This window comes from Bubalus bubalis, chromosome 2 (genome assembly GCF_019923935.1).
Source record: "Bubalus bubalis isolate 160015118507 breed Murrah chromosome 2, NDDB_SH_1, whole genome shotgun sequence".
NCBI classification, from domain to species: Eukaryota; Metazoa; Chordata; class Mammalia; order Artiodactyla; family Bovidae; genus Bubalus; species Bubalus bubalis.
This window is the reverse complement of record NC_059158.1, coordinates 83,245,524-83,266,202: the sequence shown is the minus strand read 5'-3', so window position 1 is coordinate 83,266,202 and position 20,679 is coordinate 83,245,524. Positions and strand designations below refer to the sequence as shown.

General features: G+C 37.6%; 1 protein-coding gene across 4 annotated transcripts in view; it reads right to left on the bottom strand.

The window, feature by feature from the left end:
* LOC102393604 (sodium channel protein type 3 subunit alpha) overlaps positions 1–20,679 on the bottom strand; it is a 122,197-nt gene that overhangs the window by 3,381 nt on the left and 98,137 nt on the right. For all 4 annotated transcript variants that reach the window (XM_006058565.4, XM_044934504.2, XM_044934510.2 and 1 more), the window contains 6 exons: positions 8,262–8,384; positions 5,481–5,753; positions 4,584–4,637; positions 3,442–3,579; positions 2,047–2,151; positions 408–678 (listed from right to left, as the gene is read on the bottom strand). In XM_006058565.4, the coding sequence (XP_006058627.4) occupies positions 408–678; positions 2,047–2,151; positions 3,442–3,579; positions 4,584–4,637; positions 5,481–5,753; positions 8,262–8,384 (964 nt within the window). The remainder of the gene's footprint in view (positions 1–407; positions 679–2,046; positions 2,152–3,441; positions 3,580–4,583; positions 4,638–5,480; positions 5,754–8,261; positions 8,385–20,679) is intronic.

Below are 20,679 nucleotides of genomic sequence, written 5' to 3'. Positions count from 1 at the left end.
AATCTTTACTATTTGGATCCACTTCCTAATGTTACCAATGAAAGATTATAGAGTTTTATTTAATAATTCTATAATGTCATAAACCAATGTGGACTCTTGCAAAATCCTATAAATTAAATAATCTCACATACTCGTATGGCATTTTAAGATTACATACTCACTATGAATAGTTATCCTCATATATGAAATGTTTCAACAGCAAACAAAGACTGTTTCTGAAATCTTCAAATATATTGCTTTCTTTTTGAATACTGTCATTTTTCAGTTAGTGGAAAATGACCAAGAGTGTTGGAACTTTAGATCTGTACACATGATGATTCTCAGATCTAATTTCCGTGTCACACACGTGGTAGGCTGTGGGGGATTTTTTCAACAACTATACTTCTCTGTAAATAAACCATTCTTACCTACGATGGAAAGAATCACTACCACAAAATCAAAGATGTTCCAACCTATGGTGAAGTAGTAGTATCTGAGGGAGATCAATTTCAGCACAAATTCTCCAGTGAACAGGATAATGAACACAAGGTTGATTCGGGACAAAACTAGAGTCATATATTTGCTCTGGTCATCAGTTTCTACCATCATAGTGACCATATTGAGACAGATAAGGATCATGATACTGATATCAAAAACTTGTCTGGTTACAAAATCAAAGACCATTCCTTGGAATTTGTTCTAGAAAGAGAGAGAAAACAAGAAGGTTAATAGGCATATTTCATAAATAATGAGCCACAAAATTGAAGATGAAGTCCTTCTGTATATGGCCCATGGGATGTGTACCCTTCTCACACTACCTGAAACAAATCTGTTTAAAAAAGAGAAGGAAATGAAAAATGTCATATGACAAAAGCAAAGCATAATTGTTTTATTTAGATTCTATGGGAAGACAAAGCTGAATGACATAAATTGGTGGCAACTGGCTGATAATGTGCATGGGCTTTGCTTGATTTTAATAACTGATAATTTTTACAAAAAATGTAACAACTAACAATGAAGACTTACAAAGTAGGTTAATGTAGACAGACTTTTAGATGGATGAATATGCCAGTTGATTTATTAACACTTTAGGAATTTTGAATTATGTCTTATTTCTGTCTGTCCATGACTCAAAATATCAGTCATTTTTTAAATTTAATTCTGCTTCTTTAACAATAATACTTAAATGACATTCAGTAAAGTAGGCTTATGTCCTTTTGTGTATCCTGTCCTACTTTCTGCCTCCCCTCCCTTCCCTCCTGCCTCTGCCCCGCCACCCCTGCCCAGACTGCACCATCTTAAAAATTATGCAAAGTGAAGTCATTTATAAGATTCATGAGACTTTGTCAAGTCCTAGTTCAGCAACTATAGGCTTTGTGACTTTGGGTACAATATATACCTTCCTTGGGTCTTAGTTTCCTTATTCCTTACCCATCTAAGAGGATAGATAATTTAGAATACAACTCTGTGGACATAATACACCATCTTTATGTCTTTTCACTATAATGAAGCTCTACGGGGTATGCGTTCTAGATAAATCATTTGTGTGTGTGTGTGTGTGTGTGTGTGTGTGTGTGTGTGTGTGCTGAAACCAACTATTTCGATGACACCCTTTCCTTTCTAAGTAGGTGAAAAATCGTTTTCTGTTATAACAATGGAGAGAACAAACGGCACCGAGGGAGGTCATGGGTGTTGAGTGGGAAGTTTTAAGTTCGTCTACTTAAAAGGACAGGAGGGCGGCCATATCACAGATCAGAGAAGGAGAGACCGGGTGGCTGTTGGCAGCAGTAGGTGGCAGCGGGAGCATGAGCTCGCTTTGGGAGCAGTTACCGGGAACTCTGACTTGGAACTTTTCAACTGACAAGTAAAGAACATTGTCTCATTTTTAAGAGCTTAGTAATTCTTAGAGTGTAGTAATTGCAAATTGTGTTATACAATATGTACTTTACAACTAGATCATGGTATATATATTGGTGATATCACCTAATATGTTCTGAACCAGCACTGCCCAGTTTCATCATATGGAAATAGGGCTTTGGAATGTTCAAGGAGATGAGTAATTCTTACTGCAGGCCGAGGTATGGGTTTCTGAGGTTTCTTAGACCCAAGTTTCTTCATTGCATTGTAGTATTTTTTCTGTTCCTCTGTCATAAAGATGTCTTGACCTCCAAAGTAAAGACATAGTAGGAAACTGGTTACAATCCAGCCTGTATTACAGCAATACTTTTACAAAAATATTTCTGAGTCTTTCCTTTAATCCTTCTTTTCAATTGTTAAATGGATTTTACCCTACTTCATATAGATTTATCCTGCTTTTTCGTTTTATCTGAAATTCTGAGTACCTTAACACTATGTAAAACCCATAATCACATAAAACTGTGATTAGTACAGGATTCTAATTTGATAATATTACGTTTAGAAGGAGGCTCAGGGGTCTCAAATATATTTTCATTAAAGAAAAAAAATCTTAGTCCATTTCAGTGTTGACAGCTTTATTTTTTTATTCAACACTTTTTGAGCACTTGCTGTAAGACAATGTATTCAGTATCAGAATTGCGTAGATCTACATCTATATGTATCTATATGCATCTATATGTATCTATATGCATCTATATGTAAACAAATAAAACAACCCATCACTGCAGAGATAGCAATAAACTCCAGGATTCAGAAACAGGCTTTATATAGGGGAGCGGTTCAGATGTTAAAGAATCTGCCTGCAATGCAGGAGACCCAATCATTGAACCTGCATTGAACCCAGTGCAGGTTCAATCCCTGGGTTGGGAAGATTCCCCTGGAGAAGAGAATGGCTGCCCACCCCAGCATTCTTGGCTGGGAGATCCCATGGACAGAGGAGCCTGGCGGACTACAGTCCATAGCATTGCAAAGAATAGAACATGACTGAGCGACTAACACCCTTAAGCTAGACCTTAGAGGATGATTAAGGGTTTGCTAGACAAAGCATTTTAGGATGAAAAAAAATATCCTGTGTAAAGTGACAGAGGGAAAAGAGCATACCTTGTTCAGAAAAGGGCAGAAAATCCATGTAGCTGTGTGTGTAGCAAGTGATAGTGTTAATGGTGGGTGGGTGGTTATTGAGGAGGAGGGAAGTGAATATAGAAAGTGTGTGGGCGAAGATGAAGCTGGAAGACTGGGTGGAGATAATTCCTGAAAGGCTCTGTAAGCAAGGGTAAAGCATTCAGGCCCACTGGATGGTCTGAGGCAATATGGCCATATTTCTAAGTCAGAATGACACTATAGCAGATCTGCAGAGGATGAACCTGGAGAGGAGCCACCAGTTAGAGGCTGGAATCCTCTGCGGTTGAACTGACCACATAGTGAATGGAAAAGAATATAAAAATGACCTAAGTCGGTCATGACTATGAGTGTCCTGGTTATTGGGATGTAAAAAAAAAAACAGAATCTCAGAATGGGGAAAGGTGAGAGCTGAGGAATACTTATCTTCTTTTTCTGTTGGTTGAAGTTATCTATGATGACACCAATGAATAGATTCAGAGTGAAGAATGACCCAAAGATGATAAAGATGACAAAGTATAAGTACATATACAGATTTTCTTCATATACAGGCTGAAGTTTAACCTAAATAATATTGAAAATATTAAATAACATTTAAAAACACAATAAATACTTGGGCTAAATTAAAAATTTGGTGAGTGTTGTTACTTTCTATAGAGCTATTTTTTGCCTTGACCTGAGATATTGTTCTGCAAAAGCAGTTCTTTTTTTAAATTAGTATGACCTAGTATAATCTGCCTGCAACGCAGGAGATCCGGGTTCCATCTCTGTGTCAGGAAGATTTCCTGGAGAAGGGAATGGCTACCCACTCCCTTATTCTTGCCCGGAGAATTCCAAGGATTGAGGAGTCTGGTGGGCTCTAGTCCGTGGGGTTGCAAAGAGTCAGACGTGACTGAGTGACAAACGCTACTAGTATATTGAAAGTTTGTAATTTTTATGATTGTTCTTAAATCTGTTTTACCATTGGGGCTTACCTGTACATATTCTTTAGGGTAAATAACAGTGGTATAAACAAGGCAAACATTTTGAACCTACTGTTTGTCTTACTATAATTTTTTTTTTTTTGCAGTTTTTTCAACTTGGGTTTGGAGTTAAAACCCGAGATAACTCCTTATCTTGGAGATAAGGCTTTAATAACAGAACATCTACTTCTAAGAGGAAAATTCAGCATAAACAGATGTGTGCTGAGGAACTATTTTTATTCCTATTTTCTAAATTGAGTTTCCCTGAAACTTGTTTACTTTTATCATGATATTTTTGGAGGCCGCTTTACAGACTCTGATTTATCATACTCTTCAGGGATGGAGGAGACTAGTTCCTTCCTGCCTGAGCAGTTTTCCCAACCTTAAGAGTCTCATTTACTGGACTGACCTGATTGACCTGTTATTAGATGTATAACAGACATATACGAACCAAAGTATCATTTACATGGAAGTGAATTGGCTTAAAAAGAGAATCTCTACATGCAGTTGTAAATGTTCTGATTCTGGGCCTTTCAGTTAAATTATCACAAATGTTCACTATGGAAAAATCTAGTAACTATAAATAGTTATTTGAGTGATACTTACATCTCGTGAATCAACAGCTGCATACATAATGTCCATCCAGCCTTTAAATGTTGCCTGTTAAACAACATATGTTTGAATTCTGCATAAAAACCTAATCCAACAGTATGCATTTTACCATATGAAAATATGATAGCTGTTACAAATAATTTTTGTATAATATTTTGAAATACTCTACAAAGAGCCTTGAATTCTCTACAGTTGAAATTTCAATGAAACTGAAATCGAATAGGATTTTATTTCAAACTGGAACTCGTTTTGTCTTGGAAAGTATTCTATTTTTTTCTACACTAACATTTAACTAGATGAATCTCAGGCTCAAATCACTTTCAGAAGCTAAGCTCTATCATTCAAACCTCTGGTGTGTTTAAGCACTCAATTGTTTTGGTTAATTTCTTGATTAGTTAATATATTATCAATTATGTCAAAATAATTAAATATTACAAATTTTAAAATCCACACCAAAAGATTTGCATTTCCACACCTAATAGCTCTACCTGACGATGTTGATACAATTAATTATCTGGCTAATAGTCTATACATTTAATTAACTACTACTATATATATTATTACTTTAATACACAAAATTGCTTCTTTGGCAATTATTGGTACAGAAAACTAAAAATGCTACTAGCGCAATAACAATAATAGAATAAGAAAAAACAGGAAGCAGAAATATAAAATCATATTAAAACATACTAACAACTGAACACTGGAGGAAATACATTAAAATCACTGCAAAATATCTTCTTTACAGTCAAGTCAAGCTAATAGTACAGCCGTTAGAGTACAGCTGTTATCATCAACTACTTTTGTGCTGTCACATATTAATCACTCAAAGAACATCAGAGAAATGATTTACTTGAAATCTTTTTCAAAACTCATACAGTAGGTACTTACCACTTGAAGCAGTGCAAGATAGCCAGCGCCAACATTATCGAAATTTACTTTCACATTTTTCCACCGAGCTTTCTTGCCAAGAGCCTGACAGTCACTCAAATTGTTAACTTCACTGACATCAAACATGTCACCCGTTGTCGTGTTTACACAGTGGTAGAACTTGCCAGCAAACAAATTCACACCCATAATGCTAAAGATCAGCCAGAAGATGAGACAGACCAACAGCACATTCATGATAGAGGGAATTGCTCCAACAAGAGCATTCACAACGACCTAGAAGAGGAGACAAGAATAAGGCAGCTTACAAACTGTTAAAATGGTAACCATTTCTTCCATTATATAGTTAACATAAAATGGGTGTTTAATGAGTTAAATAAAAATCTGGGCGGACAAGTTGTTTCTTCCGATACTTTCTAGAACATATTCAGTAAGGGAAAACAGACAGTGACACAACTAAAAAGCTAAAGGATTTAAGGAAAGCAAAATATTCCAAAGTATGAAAAGAAATAAACAAAAACCTGATAGAGTAAGATGGAGTCAGAAAATGTTTGTATGCTAGGGAAAAAAAGAAAAAAAATGTATTAAATACCAACAGAAGAAGTAATCATCATTCAGCAATTCACTTTAATTTTCAAAGGTATTAATGAATAATTGGTGGTATGAAAACATGGTTAAACAAACCCACCACAAAGAAACAAAGTCATGATAATGCCTTAAATCTGTGTCCCCAGATCAAACTAACTTTTGATGATGATGAAGAATAGTATTAGGAATTTGCGAGGTCATTTTTTCCCCCTACTGATAATTCCTAATTTTTAAAAAAGTGAATCAAGATGGGAAATAAGATGGAATTTATCTCTGAACATAAAAGTACTGAACGTATTCCCATTATTATTGTTCCAAATCTCTTAAAGGTCTACTTCAGGGCACTCTTTACCAACCCAGGCCAACCTATTTGATGAAGGAGATGTTCCATCACCTTTCCTCTAATTGAATTCAGAAGAGATTAATATGTATTTTCAAATCTCTAGCAGTTTGTATGTTTTATTATCTAATTAATCTGTTTTATCTAATTAATATTGGGACTATTTTGTTAAGCACTTATAAGTGAAACTATTATTTTTAAATACTGAAACATTATTTTAGAAATCAACACCAAAGAATTTTAAATTAATATCAAAACTTGAAATCCAAAATTGTAAAAACTTCATATGCTGCTGCTACGCTGCTGCTGCTACGTCGCTTTAGTCGTGTCCGACTCTGTGCGACCCCATAGACAGCAGCCCACCAGGCTTCCCGTCCCTGGGATTCCCCAGGCAAGAACACTGGAGTGGGTTGCCATTTCCTTCTCCAATGCAGGAAAGTGAAAAGTGAAAGTGAAGTCGCTCAGTCGTGTCTGACTCTAGTGACCCCATGGACTGCAGCCTACCAGGCTCCTCCATCCATGGGATTTTCTAGGCAACAGTACTGGAGTGGGGTGCCATTGCCTTCTCTGAACCAAAACCTGTTTTTTGCGCTAAAATTTGTGTAATATGACCTTCCATAAATTTTCTTATCATCAAGTAAATGCATGATACCTTTTACCATATTTTATACCTAGAATATTAATTCTGTCATATTATAAGAATTAAAAATGTTAATGTAGAATAGTTTTCAGATTAGAGCAAATTTGGAAATTTTAAATTTTGTTCAGTTGCTGTCTGCCCTCAAAAATGAATTATTGATATGAAGCCATGCATTAAGAAGGCTTACATAATGTCAGTAATACTAAAAGATTGGTATGGAAAAAACTTGAAATTACATAATAATTTTTAAAAATTTTATCTTGTGTGTTTATTTATCAAGTAACAATGAAGTAAAATTATAGTGTAACACTAAGCATTTCCTTGCTTACAGCGCATCTGGAGAGTGGTTTCATTCTTCCTGGTGAGTGAATCTCAAAGTCAAAGCTGAAGTGTTTTTTAAAAGTGCTTCAACAAACCACCTCCTAACATAAAAGCCCTATGGCCTAGAAGGAATTCAATATCCATGTGCATTTGCAAGCTGGATTAAACAAAGCTGGCCTTAGTGCTAACTAGTATTTTGAGGGGTGTGGCAAGTAGATGTGAATATCGTGTACTTTATGTTTAGATGCATAAAATGTACACTAAGGAATAGAGATGGAGGGGCAAATACAAGTGCTAATGGAAAAAGTGAACCTCATTCAGAATGCTCACTTAAAAGGGAGATCTGTAAAACAAACCCCAGGGGTTGCCGGCAATGCTTAGTTAATTATCCTAACCCCTACTTTGGTTGCTTAGGATGCAGATTTTGTCAGAGGCTACAATTTAGTGTTGTTTTCTTGCACAACAACTTTTTTATTACCAATATTAATGGAAGAAGTAGAGCACACAAAAACTTCATTACTAGTTATTTTTAAGAAATCAAACTACCTATTGAAAGGAGGAATATCTCCTCCTAGGATGAATGTCAGTAGTAAACAGTCATTATAAAATGTATAAGCAGTGAAAAGAAATAAATGGCAACACAGAGTTTGTAGTTGTGTGGAAACATCCTTGATCTGTTACCAGGAGACCTGGATTCTAGTTTTAGTACTGCCACAAAAAAATTTTTTGAGGGCCTGTTTCAGTTTCAGGAGGCTAGGCGTAGTGATCTTTAAGATTTCTACTTTGAAATTGTATAATTCTATGAAATGTCAGAAGAGTGTGACACCCCTCTGTATCTAAATCATTACCTACATTTAATTTTAATATGAATCACGAGAGCTTTTATTCTTCTTACCCTCATGCCTTCAAACCGGGATAAAGCTCTCAGTGGTCTTAAAGCTCTTAATGTCCGTAGGGATTTGATGGCACCAAGTTCTGAGTAGCCAAGAGCATTGGCTACCAAGCTAACCAAAGAAACCTGAAGAAGAAACAAATATCAGTCAGTTCACCAGGAAATAAACTATTGACTAAAGGCATGAGATGTAATATCTCTTTTTTAGTTCCAATCAAACAAAGCTTTAGACAGCCCTTGGCAGCCTTCATTTTCTACATAGTAGTGTGCTCATTTTACCTTTCCAGTCTCATATTAATTGCTTTTCTTACCAAACATCCATAAGGCTCTCCAGTTAGATATTTTACCCATGGAGCCCTTTTCAGCCCAGACATGGACCACTGATGATTTGAGATTTAATTCAAAAGTCATATCCTTCATAGATCTGTGTTTAACATCATTGATTAATAATCATACTTCATTTCCAAGTTTTGCAGTATCCTGGTTATGTGTATTGCAGGCACTGACCATACTTCCAGGTCACATTAACTCTTAATGGACTGAAATGAAACATTCTTCTTTCAATGTCTCTAATAATACCTGGTTGAATATCTTTAGTCAGTATATGTTGGATAAATAAACGAAGAAAATATTACCTGCAAAAACATTTTATCAGACCACATAGTTTCATAACAATGAAGTTTTTTTTTTTTTACCTAAACTATTGGATTTATCACTTCATGAGAAATAGATGGGGAAACAGTGGAAACAGTGTCAGACTTTATTTTTCTGGGGCTCCAAAATCACTGCAGATGGTGACTGCAGCCATGAAATTAAAAGACGCTTACTCCTTGGAAGGAAAGTTATGACCAACCTAGATAGCATATTGAAAAGCAGAGACATTACTTTGCCAACAAAGGTTCGTCTAGTCAAGGCTATGGTTTTTCCTGTGGTCATGTATGGATGTGAGAGTTGGACTGTGAAGAAGGCTGAGTGCCGAAGAATTGATGTTTTTGAACCGTGGTGTTGGAGAAGACTCTTGAGAGTCCCTTGGACTGCAAGGAGATCCAACCAGTCCATCCTGAAAGAGATCAGCCCTGGGGTTTCTTTGGAAGGAATGACGCTGAAGCTGAAACTCCAGTACTTTGGCCACCTCATGCAAAGAGTTGACTCATTGGAAAAGATTCTGATGCTGGGAAGGACTGGGGGCAAGGAGAAGGGGACGACAGAGGATGAGATGGCTGGATGGCATCACTGACTCGAGGGACATGAGTCTGAGTGAACTCTGGGAGTTGGTGATGGACAGGGAGGCCTGGCGTGCTGCGATTCATGGGGTTGCAAAGAGTCAGACACGACTGAATGACTGATCTGATCTGATTGGATTTATGATTTAGAATACAATACCTCTCATTCAGAGTGAGGATATATCTTTCTGATATTTACAAAAATGTTGTTTTACTTAAATATATGAAAGGTTAAAAAGACATGTCTTTTTCAGGAGGAAGAAGCACTATTTGCTTTGATTTTCTTTAATAGGCTGGCTTAGTCGCTTAGTCATGTCTGACTCTTTGCGACCCCATGGACTATAGCCTGCCGGACTCCTCTGTCCATGGGGATTCTCCAGGCAAGAATACTAGAGTGGGTTGCCATGCCCTCCTCCGGGGAAGCCAGCATTTATTAAATGTTGAACATTTACTATATGCTAGGTTCTGTTCTGATTGTCTTACACCTATAAATCTCAAGAAGTATTAGTATTACTTTTGCCTTTTCACTGATAAAGAAGTTGAGTTTCTCCCACACCTCTGCTTTTTTTTTTTTTTTTAAAAGATGTACAGATAGAAAGAGATGAAGTTAGAACCCAAGTGATTGGACTTCAAAACTGTATCTTACCCTTTTCCCTCCTTTACCAGAAATTCATTCTTGATCTGAACCACAAAACTCAAGAAATGACTTGAATGATTATCTTCATTTCTTGTAAGGATTATATATAGCTAGTCCTTTTCTTGATGCATAGGAGAGAGGATAATTTATACACCCACTGGATGGCCTCAGGGCCATGGTGTAAAGGTGACACCAAAACCAGAACTGAGACTTTAAGGCAGACGGAGCCACTATCCCCTTATTGTTAGCGTTGAACAGAAAAATAAATGACTTGAATGTTAGATTTGACTAGTGGCAGTATAATTTATTGAGCTATTAATTTCTGTCTAGTGTTCACTGCTACAGAAGACTGGGAAGATGGGGAAGGTTATTATTAGAGAACACACAGGCCTTCTACATTCTGGACTCATTTGCCTCAGAAGCATTCACAACTTCTTTAAGTTTCTGCAGCTGCTTCTGAAGACTTATCTTCCCAACCAGGTCCTGAGACCTGGGCATTTAAAGGGAAAGTGAAAGTGTCAGTCGCTCAGTCTTGTCTGGCTCTTTACGACCCCATGGACTATATCCTGCTAGGCTCCTCTGTCCATGGAATTCTCCAGGCAAGAATATTACCATTTCCTTCTCTAGGGGATCTTCCTGACCCAGGGATCGAACCCAGGTCTCTTGCACTGGAGGCAGATTTTTTACCATCTTAGCCACCAGGGAAGCCCCATTTAAAGGGAAGTGGCAGGAAATTTCTCATGACTGTGAAGTAAGGAAGCTCATGCTTTAAAAGGAAAAGAAATATAATGGCTAGAGCCAGGAGATTCTGGAAGGACAACAAGTTGTGGCTTCAGAGCTGAGAGGCACTACTTGCATATAACTACCCCATCACACTGGGGTGGCTCTGTGGATTGCTAGAGGAGCTGGACACTAGTGAACCCCCCTTTTTATGCACCTGTCATTTTGTGTACAATAAAAACTCATTTTATTGTATTATTGTGAAAAACTAAATATGGTTTAAACTCAATTTTGAAGTTAAAGATTTGAAATATTCTTAAAATTGGAAGATGATGCCTAATATTGGCACATGCGTGCATGCTCAGTCATGTCCAACTCTCTGCAGCTCCATGGATTGTAGTCCACTGGGCTCCTCAGTTATATTGGCAAGGTGCTGTAAAACTTACAATGATCTTTTCCACTCATGAGCTGTGTCTCAGAGTAGTCAAATGATTAGTCCAAGAAAAGGTAGCAAGGGGCAAGAACATAACTGGAATTTCTGTTTTCAGGTCCAGTGCGTTTCCCACCTCAGCAACTTCAGACTCGACCTTTCAATACAGTGTTTTAGTCTCTTATGCTCAACACAAAAGGCATTCTTACTAAGGTATCCTAGGTGTAACAGAATCTCTTTACCAAAAACTGAATTTTTAATACAAATTTACATGACTCTAGGTACCTTACTATCCACAAAACATATGAAACTGTCTGCGCTAGACGCTTCAGGGGGTGGTTTAGTTGTCAGTCACACTTTCCACATCCCAGTGGCAGTTGAGACTGAGAACGAAAGGAATAATGCAGGAAGGAGTTGATGGTTCTGAAGAAGACCTTGGAAGTCCTGTGATTGTTTAATGAACCAAGTGACATGACATTATTTCCCTTAAAAATGGCTAAAGATAATTTTTTAACTTCAGTATAAGCAGTTAAAAGATTAAAACCATAGGATCACCTCCATACATTGAAATGATACATTTCAGTGCAAAAGCTTGCTTGATTTTTAATGGAAAAATTTAGAAGTGTTTCTATTAAAACCAGAAGTGAAAAAAAAATGCCAGCTACTAACATTATTTTTTCCCCCAACATTATTACTTAACACTTTCTGTAAAAAGAAATAAGAGCTAAAACAATTAGAAAAGTAGAAGTCATTATTTACATACTTGTTAATGTTGACCTAAAAAAATCAGAATAAAATGAAAACTACTATAAATGATAATATAATTATTTTGTTGCTGCTAAGTTACTTCAGTCGTGTCCGACTCTGTGCGACCCCATAGATGGCAGCCCACCAGGCTCCCCCGTCCCTGGGATTCTCCAGGCAAGAACAGTGGAGTGGGTTGCCATTTTCTTCTCCAATGCAGGAAAGTGAGAAGTGAAAGTAAAGTCGCTCAGTCATGTCCAACCCTCAGCGACCCCATGGACTGCAGCCTACCAGGCTCCTCCTTCCGGTATTTTCCAGGCAAGAGTACTGGAGTGGGGTGCCATTGCCTTATTATTTTAGGTTCTGACTAATATATTTTTCATATTAATTTTTTAAAGTTTATATGTGTCTTTTGAAACTGCACAAAACTTAAAATATTATGAAGAAAATACAGTATAAGAATAATCTAAAATATTATTGTTTTGAGAAGAGCGATCAGAAAGGACAAATTCCACCCAATATTAAAGCTAACTATAGGATCTTCAGTAGTTAAAGCTGTCATATAAATAAACAAAGAAGTGAATGAAACGAATCTAAATTGGACCCAAGGCATACTGGCATACCAAGTTTTAGCATATAGAAAATGGTAGTATTTTAAATAAGAGGTGAAAGAAACAAGGGGGACATTTTGAAATGTTTTAAAATGTCAAAATCATTTTGAGGAAAATAGAATTGGAGCCTTACCTCACACCTTACACCAAAATAAGTTCTAGATTGGTCAAAAATTAAAACATAAAAGTGAATAAAGAAACAAAACTCAAAAAATTTGAGAAAAAAAGCATGAGAAAATGTTTTAATAATCTTAAAGCAAATGGTCTTTATAAGCATAAGAAAAGCCAAAAAGGGGAAAAAAAGGCTGATATATTTGACTAAGTCAATATGAAAACCTTTTTACATGACAAAAAAAGCTCAAAAGACAAAGCCCAAGTCGGCAAAACAGTCATACCACATGTTACAAAATAGTAAACTTTCTTAATGTAAAAAGAAGTCCTACTAATCAGTAACAAAAAGGTCATTAACCATAACATACAAATTTTTCCTCTAAACTTTCATTTTAATATATTTGAACAGCACATTTATTTATACTCCTTATTGAAATTTAACTAGAAGGAAATCTAAAGAATACACAGAGAATGCACAAAGGGACAAGAAAGAAGAAGGTTTTAAAAAATTCTCAAGTTTAAAAAAAAAAAAAAGTGCACTGGAATGATCACTTTCTCCACAGAGCAAAAGCAGCAGCAGAAAGCCAGGTGCTTGCAGAAGTAAGTCAACTTTTTCTAGTGGGCTCTGAAAAGGTTCTGGACCTGGAGGCACCATGTTCTCCTAAAACAGGGGGTAATGCATGGCACTGAGAACAGAATTGATTCAAAGTCTCTACATAGGGAAGCTGGGCATTCTTGACTGCCTTCCCCCACTTCTCCCCCGCTCTGCTAGAGAGCATAATGGAGTCATACTCCTTCGTGGCTTACAAAGTAAAATCTGTATTTGCTACAGAGGTCAGAACATAGCAGCAATAATCTGCATTGTGGTTGGGTTTCCCTGTTAGACCACAAAAGCCTCTTTAATACATCATATAATGGAGAGTTTTCCATTAATACTATCATAGGGTTTAAACAGCCTGTGGTCTAACTCAGTATTTCCGAGAGCAGGCACCTAAAGTTTCAGATTCTTAGGTGCATATCTCCTCCCTTTCAGCCCAGAACAGTTCTGTTTATTGTCAGATACACAGCTTCTAAAAAGGGCTCAGGTGGTGGTGAGGGACAGGTACAAAGCGTCCATGGAAGTGATGGCAGAAGGCTCTTGGCAAAGATGGGAAATTGGGGATAGTGGAGATGGCAGGATTCTTCAGCTGCGATGGGTAATTTTATAGTAGGAATGGAGTGAAGACCATCCAGTGTCTGAGAAATGAAGAGCATTTCATATGCATCATCAGTCAGGAATGAGAGTCCTTACACTTTTATATAAGGGGTGTTTGTAACTCACCCCTTGCTTTTTAATTTTGACATTTTCCTACTTTTATAGTAGGTTTTTGCAATTTATTTGTCTATAGCTTTTTACATGATTCAGAAATTCAGAGGAGGGCATGGCAACACATTCAAGTATTCTTGCCTGGAGAATCCCCATGGACAGAGGAGCCTGGTGGGCCACAGTCCATGGGATTGCAAAGAGTCAAACATGACTGAGCGACTAGGCACAGGAAATTCACAGTACTCACCAGACATGTAAAGGCATCTCAGTAATTATGGTTTTGTTTATGGCAGAGAGAAACTGGAGATAACCTTAGTGCTCATTCCTGGAGAACAGATGAGTAAATTCTGATGGTACATCACTGAACTGCACTGTGGAATATAGATACCATGGGTACCATAGGAATTTCATTTAAATATTCCAGACACCATTTATTTTAATAAAATGAGGATTTTGAATCAGGTGATTTCTAAGTTTGCTTTCTTGCCTGGAATTCTATGATTCAGAAATTTCAAGATGATTAAAGCAATATAACACAATATGTTATTCACGTTGGAAAGATAAATCACAGTAACTTTACTAATGGATATATCATCTTTAATCAAGTACTCACTCTACTGGGAAAATACTTGAGTGCTGGTCTGATTGATAGCATGATTACTTATGGGGTATGTATTAATAATTGGGAATTTATCCTTAGGTTTAATTATCATTATTTCTAGGAAAATAAGAATCGTTTTGACATTTAATATAATGAACACATGTTACATCTATACAGAAAAATTGAATGAACTTTCTGATTGAACTTTTTGGCCAACCCAATATATAATAAATTAATAGGTAAGGAATTATTCCGTGTCTCAATTTCTTCATCTACAAAATCAAGATTGTAACAGTGGATGCCTCAGTGGTGGTTGTGATGATTAAATGAATTAAGGCAAAGATTAGTCATTATTAATATCATACATGAGAACCCTTATCTGCCTTCACTTTCATGCTCAGAATCTTAGCAGTGATGAGCTGGTATAATCTCTCACGGGAATGCTTTTAGAAAAAAAAAGAGCCATGTGGATCTTTCTAGGAAGCCATTGCTTGGTCCAGCTAGTCACTGTGGTGTTGGTATGGTGTTGAAGAGAAGGGTTCAGACCTCCAATTCATTTTTCAGTTGGTAATCTGGAGTAGAATTTGCTGATTGACTGTGAGGTGTAAAAGAGGGAGAGGCTGAAGACAGGACCTTTAGCTTAGTTTCATAAAGACACTACTACCAGAGTAAACAGGACATTCAGGAAGAAATGTATGATTGAAGTGTAAAAGTAATGAATGTACTCAGTCAGGAGGAGTATCAGTAGGTATTATCTGGGAGGCAATTAGAAATGTGAATGGGGTTTAAGGAAAGACCAGAATTGTGCTAAAACTCATAGTCTTTTAAAAAATGCAACACAGAATTTATGCTGTTAATAGGATTATTTCTTTAAACCTAGCCAGCAAAAATTTTTTCTTGTTAATACATTGATAATGGTAAAAGAATTAGACACTTCCCAAAAAGGAGCAAAGTGAGTCATTCCTACTAGGAGGCATTTGCAGAAAAAGCCAAAGCACATACTAGACTGTTTACACAGAACTATGTCTGAGAGACCAGAAATTGATATGAAAATGACAGTAATTTATAGCTATCCAGTTCTTATCTCAAAGTTCTTTTAATTTAATCAAATCTTTCCACAAGAGCTGCAGGTAAAGTTCACGGAGGGCGGAGAAGGCAATGGCACCCCACTCCAGTACTCTTGCCTGGAAAATCCCATGGATGGAGGAGTCTGGTGGGCTGCAGTCCATGGGGTCGCTAAGAGTCGGACACGACTGAGTGACTTCACTTTCACTTTTCACTTTCCTGCATTGGAGAAGGAAATGGCAACCCACTCCAGTATTCTTGCCTGGAGAATCCCAGGGACGTGGGAGCCTGGTGGCTGCCGTCTATGGGGTCGCACAGAGTCGGACACGACTGAATCGACTTAGCAGCAGCAGCAGCAGCATGTATTGGTAAGACATCTTATTGTTTTCATTCACCGCTGCCAAAGGCAGCCATCTTCAGAGTGTAATGTGCGAACTTTTTGACTAGTGCGAACTTTTTGACCTTTAAATTTATCTGGGCTCTGTTGCAAATCACAGAACAAAGAAGGAGTACAGTACTAGATAAAGGTATCTCTGTTACTTATAGCTGTGTGACATCTCTAAATTTCATTTTATAAACCTCATTTTATTAATAGCAAAGTAGAGGTAATGTTAAGAATTACACCACAGGATTGTTGAGGATTAATAATATATTATTAAAAAGAGATATTGACAATGAGATTTGTGATGTAGGGGGTTAGGAAGCAGGGTCATTAGAGCCAGATTCCTTGGTTACAAAACCAGCTTAGCCTCTTTCTTAGTAGTGTTAGTCACTCAGTTGTGTCCAGCTCTTGTAGCTGTAGCCACGTGGACATAGCCCGTGGACTGTAGCCCACCAGGCTCTTCTGTCCACTTCAGACAAGAATACTGGAGTGGGTAGCCCTTCCCTTCTCCAGGGGATCTTCCTGACCCAGGAATCAAACCTGAGTCTCTTGTATTTCAGGCAGATTTTTTACCATCTGAGCCACCAAGCCTTTCTTATTTACTGTGTTTGCAACAACAACCTTTCTTTGCCTTAGTTTCCTCATCTGTAAAATGAGCCTAATTATGGTTTCTAACTTACAGAGTTTTGAAGATTAGGTGAATTAACATATATAAAGTGATTTTAGCCACAGTTGTACACAATAAGCACTAAATCAGAGTTACCAATTTTCTCTACTGTTAGGTAAGGCTCTTAATCAGTGCTATTCCCACAGGAAGGGCTAGGCATCTTATTGTGGCTACTAATAGCAATAACAATTCTGGCTTCATTATTGAGGATGCTGCTATGTCAAGAACAAATATTAAGAACTAAGGTGGCGGTTACCAGATTCTAGATGTTGATAACAATTGAAAATACACTTTAGAATCAGAAAATGTTCCTGTTCTGCTTTTGTTCACTTCATCAGAGCAGCTGATGAGGATTCTAAGGAGCACTTGAGCAAGCAGGATGTCTGAGTAGCAGATATCAAGCATCCATTTCAGCCACATCAGCAACCTGTGCTGTCTGTAAAGTGGAAATCACTTGCGGGCAATAAATATTTTATGATAGTCGAATCTTTACCTGGAGTGTGTTTTGGACACTTAGCAGCTTGGAATAATTTAGAACCAAATTTGAAGTTGTCACAATAGATGCCCAGTGTATTTTCTTAGGGATGAAATTTATGCAAAAATCTGTAAGGAGTAAAAGAAATGTGATTTCCCCCCCCCCCATAAACTATGATCAATTTAATACATGTTCAGTTCATTCTGTGGATAATAATAGCATCTAAAATATAGCTTGTATAGTTATAATACGGATAGTTTGGTTTTCATATGAAGATAGTATCTTTTGGCCTTTGGATAGGAGAAAAAAGTTACACAGAATCAGAAAAAGTGGTCCATCGAGTATGGCATTCTGGCAAAGAAAGACATGGTTCAAGTTGTCTGACTTGATTCCAACCAGAACTATCATACTTGCTGTCTCTGTCTCCTCGCCTCCATTCTTTCCTCAATTTTCCCAATGTTTCTAGTACTCTATTCCCATCACTCTTAACTATTATATCTCTTAACCATGACACCAATGACGTCCATTCTGCCAAAACTAATGTCATTTCTCAGTACTCATGTCACTTGCCTTCCTTAAGCCTTTGACTAAATTGATCCTCTGGACTTCTACGATACCATGTATATTCTGTTTTCCTTTTTCTTCTAATTGCTACTTCTCAATCTAGTTTACTGGTTCCTAGTTTTTTGTGTAAGTTTTAAAAGTTGAAGTGTCCCTAGAGTTTGGTCTGGGCTCTTGTGTTTGTCATGTTGCATTCTCTGCCTAGGTGAGCTAATCCAGTTGATTCATGACTTCAAAAACCATCTATTTCTGATGACTTCTCAATTCATAATCAGGTGTTAACTTCTCTTCAGAACCCAAGACTTGTGTAAACCTCACCATATACTCTTCAACATCTAATTGGCATCTCAAACTTAGTACATCCCTCTTCCATCTACCATCTGCTTGCCCTGTCAAGCCTGTTTTCTGATCTTCCTGATTCCAGTAAATGGTTTCATCTTCTACCCATTTGTTAAGACTGAAAAAAATCTTTTCTGAATCTCCTTTTTCTTCATTCTATACATCCAGTTCACCAGTAAGTCTTAACCACATTAATCTAAGACATAATCTTCTCTTTCCTAGACCATTAACACAGTTCCCTCATTGGTCTCCCTGGTTTGATGTTTTTGCTGTTCCTTCTCCATAGCCAGATGTGATCATTTAAGAACAGTAGAACAGATCCATGCTCACCATCCCTCCCTTGAGTTTCCCATTGTAACTGTAATCAGTATACATTAAATTACATTCTCGGCTTTTTGGCTATGATGTAGTATTGGAGCTTCACGGGTGGCACAGTGGTAAAGAATCCACCTGCCAGTGCAGTAGACACAAAAGACACAGGTTCGATCCCTGGGTTGAGAAGATCCCCTGGAGTAGGAAAAGGAAACATGCTACAGTATTCTTGCCTGAAAAATTCCATGAACAGAGGAGCCAGGCAGGCTACAATCCACGGGGTTGCAAAGAGTCAGACACGACTGAGTGACCAAGCACACATTGCTGCTGCTAAGTCACTTCAGTCGTGTCTGACTCTGTGCAACCCCATAGATGGCAGCCCACCAGGCTCCCCCATCCCTGGGATTCTCCAGGCAAGAACACTGGAGTGGGTTGCCATTTCCTTCTCCAATGCATGAAAGTGAAAAGTGAAAGTGAAGTCGCTCAGTCGTGTCTGACTCTTAGCGACCCCGTGGACTGCAGCCTTCCAGGCTCCTCCATCCATGGGATTTTCCAGGCAAGAGTACTGGAGTGGGGGTGCCATTGCCTTCTCCAAGCACACATTAAACAACAGTAAAACATGAACTTCTTACCATGGCCCTTGGGTATCTTTCTGAAGTCAGCATCTATTACTATTGCCCTTGTTTCATCACACACAAGCACAACAGTTTTCTTTCTGTCTCTTGAGTGTCCTTGGCTCATACTTCGGGATCTTGAGATTGCTTTTTTCTGTTCCCTCAGGTATTCAAATGACTGGCTCATTGTTATAGACAATGTCTATGTGCCCTTCAAATTCATATGTTGAAACCTAGTCCCTAGTGTGAAGGTATTTGGAGAGTCTTTGGGGGGATTAGGTCATGAAGGCAGAGCCCTCATGGGTGGGATTAGTGCCTGTACTTATAAAAGACACCCCAGAGAGCTTGTTTGCCCCTTCCTCCATGTGAAGACACAGTGAGAAGACTGCTGCCTATGAATCACAAAGTGGGCTCTCCCCAGACATCAAATCTGCTGGCGCTTTTTTATGGGGCTTCGCAGCCTCCAGAACAGTGAGAAATAAATTCTGCTGTTTATAAGTCACTACATCTATGATATTCTGTTGAGTGTGTATGTGTGCTCAGTCATGTCCAACTCTTGTGACCCCATGAACTGTAGCCCGGCAGGCTTCTTTGTCCACAGAATTTTCCAAGCAGGAATCCTGGAGTGGGTTGCCATTTCCTGCTTCAGGGGATCTTCCCAACCCAGGGATCAAAGCTATGTCTCCTGGATTGCAGGAAGATTCTTACTACTGCACCACCAGGGAAGCCATGATACTCTATTACAGCAGACCAAATGGACTGAGACACTCTTTCTTATTTATCTTCCAAAATGACACCTTCCATAGACACTCTGGCTAATACTCTCCTCCAGCTCCCATTCTGTAGTCCTTCTCTATCTCATTACCCTGTTTTCTTTCATAGCAGTGATCATCAACTGCTTTTATCTTATTTTTGGATTTTATTTGCTTACATCTTTACTGTCTATTTCATTTTCTCCTAGAGTGTTAAATCCTGTAGATCTAATAGAGCTTGATTTGTCTTATTCATATCTCCTTTATTTAAAATAGCTTGTGGCCCAGTGTTTGGAATTTTTATTAGATAAATGAATGAATGTTAATGGAATGTTAATGAATGCATAGTACCTTTACTTGGAGGTAGGGAATTGAAGAGATTACATTTGTACATAGATAAGCTTCTCAAAGTTTAAGAGCCTGTTTCTTCTAGTTTGAAGTTACTTCATATATACTTCAGTTTGGGGAGTTTTGCTTTGTTTCCTATTGAGGCTTCTGTGACTCTTAAAGCATTATACCTGATGGACTGTGAACTGTTTTAAGCATGTTTTACTTGTACTTTCAAAAACTATTTTAACTCTACATTTACTTTAGCTTACTGGATCCACTGGTCTGAGATTAAGTTGTTAGTTAAGGTTACATTAATTCATGCATTTTAGTCCCTTCTTTGAGAAAAAGAAGAAAATAGATTCATTTACTATAACACAACTTGCCCAGAGGTACCCAGTTCCATTCTACTATTAATAATCTAAATGTACTGAAAGGGAAGTAACTTGGGGGGCACCATTCTTTGACATTATTCACTAGATAATTAAGTGTCTATATTAGGTTTCTAAGGATTCAAATATGATACAAGACTTTGATAGATTTT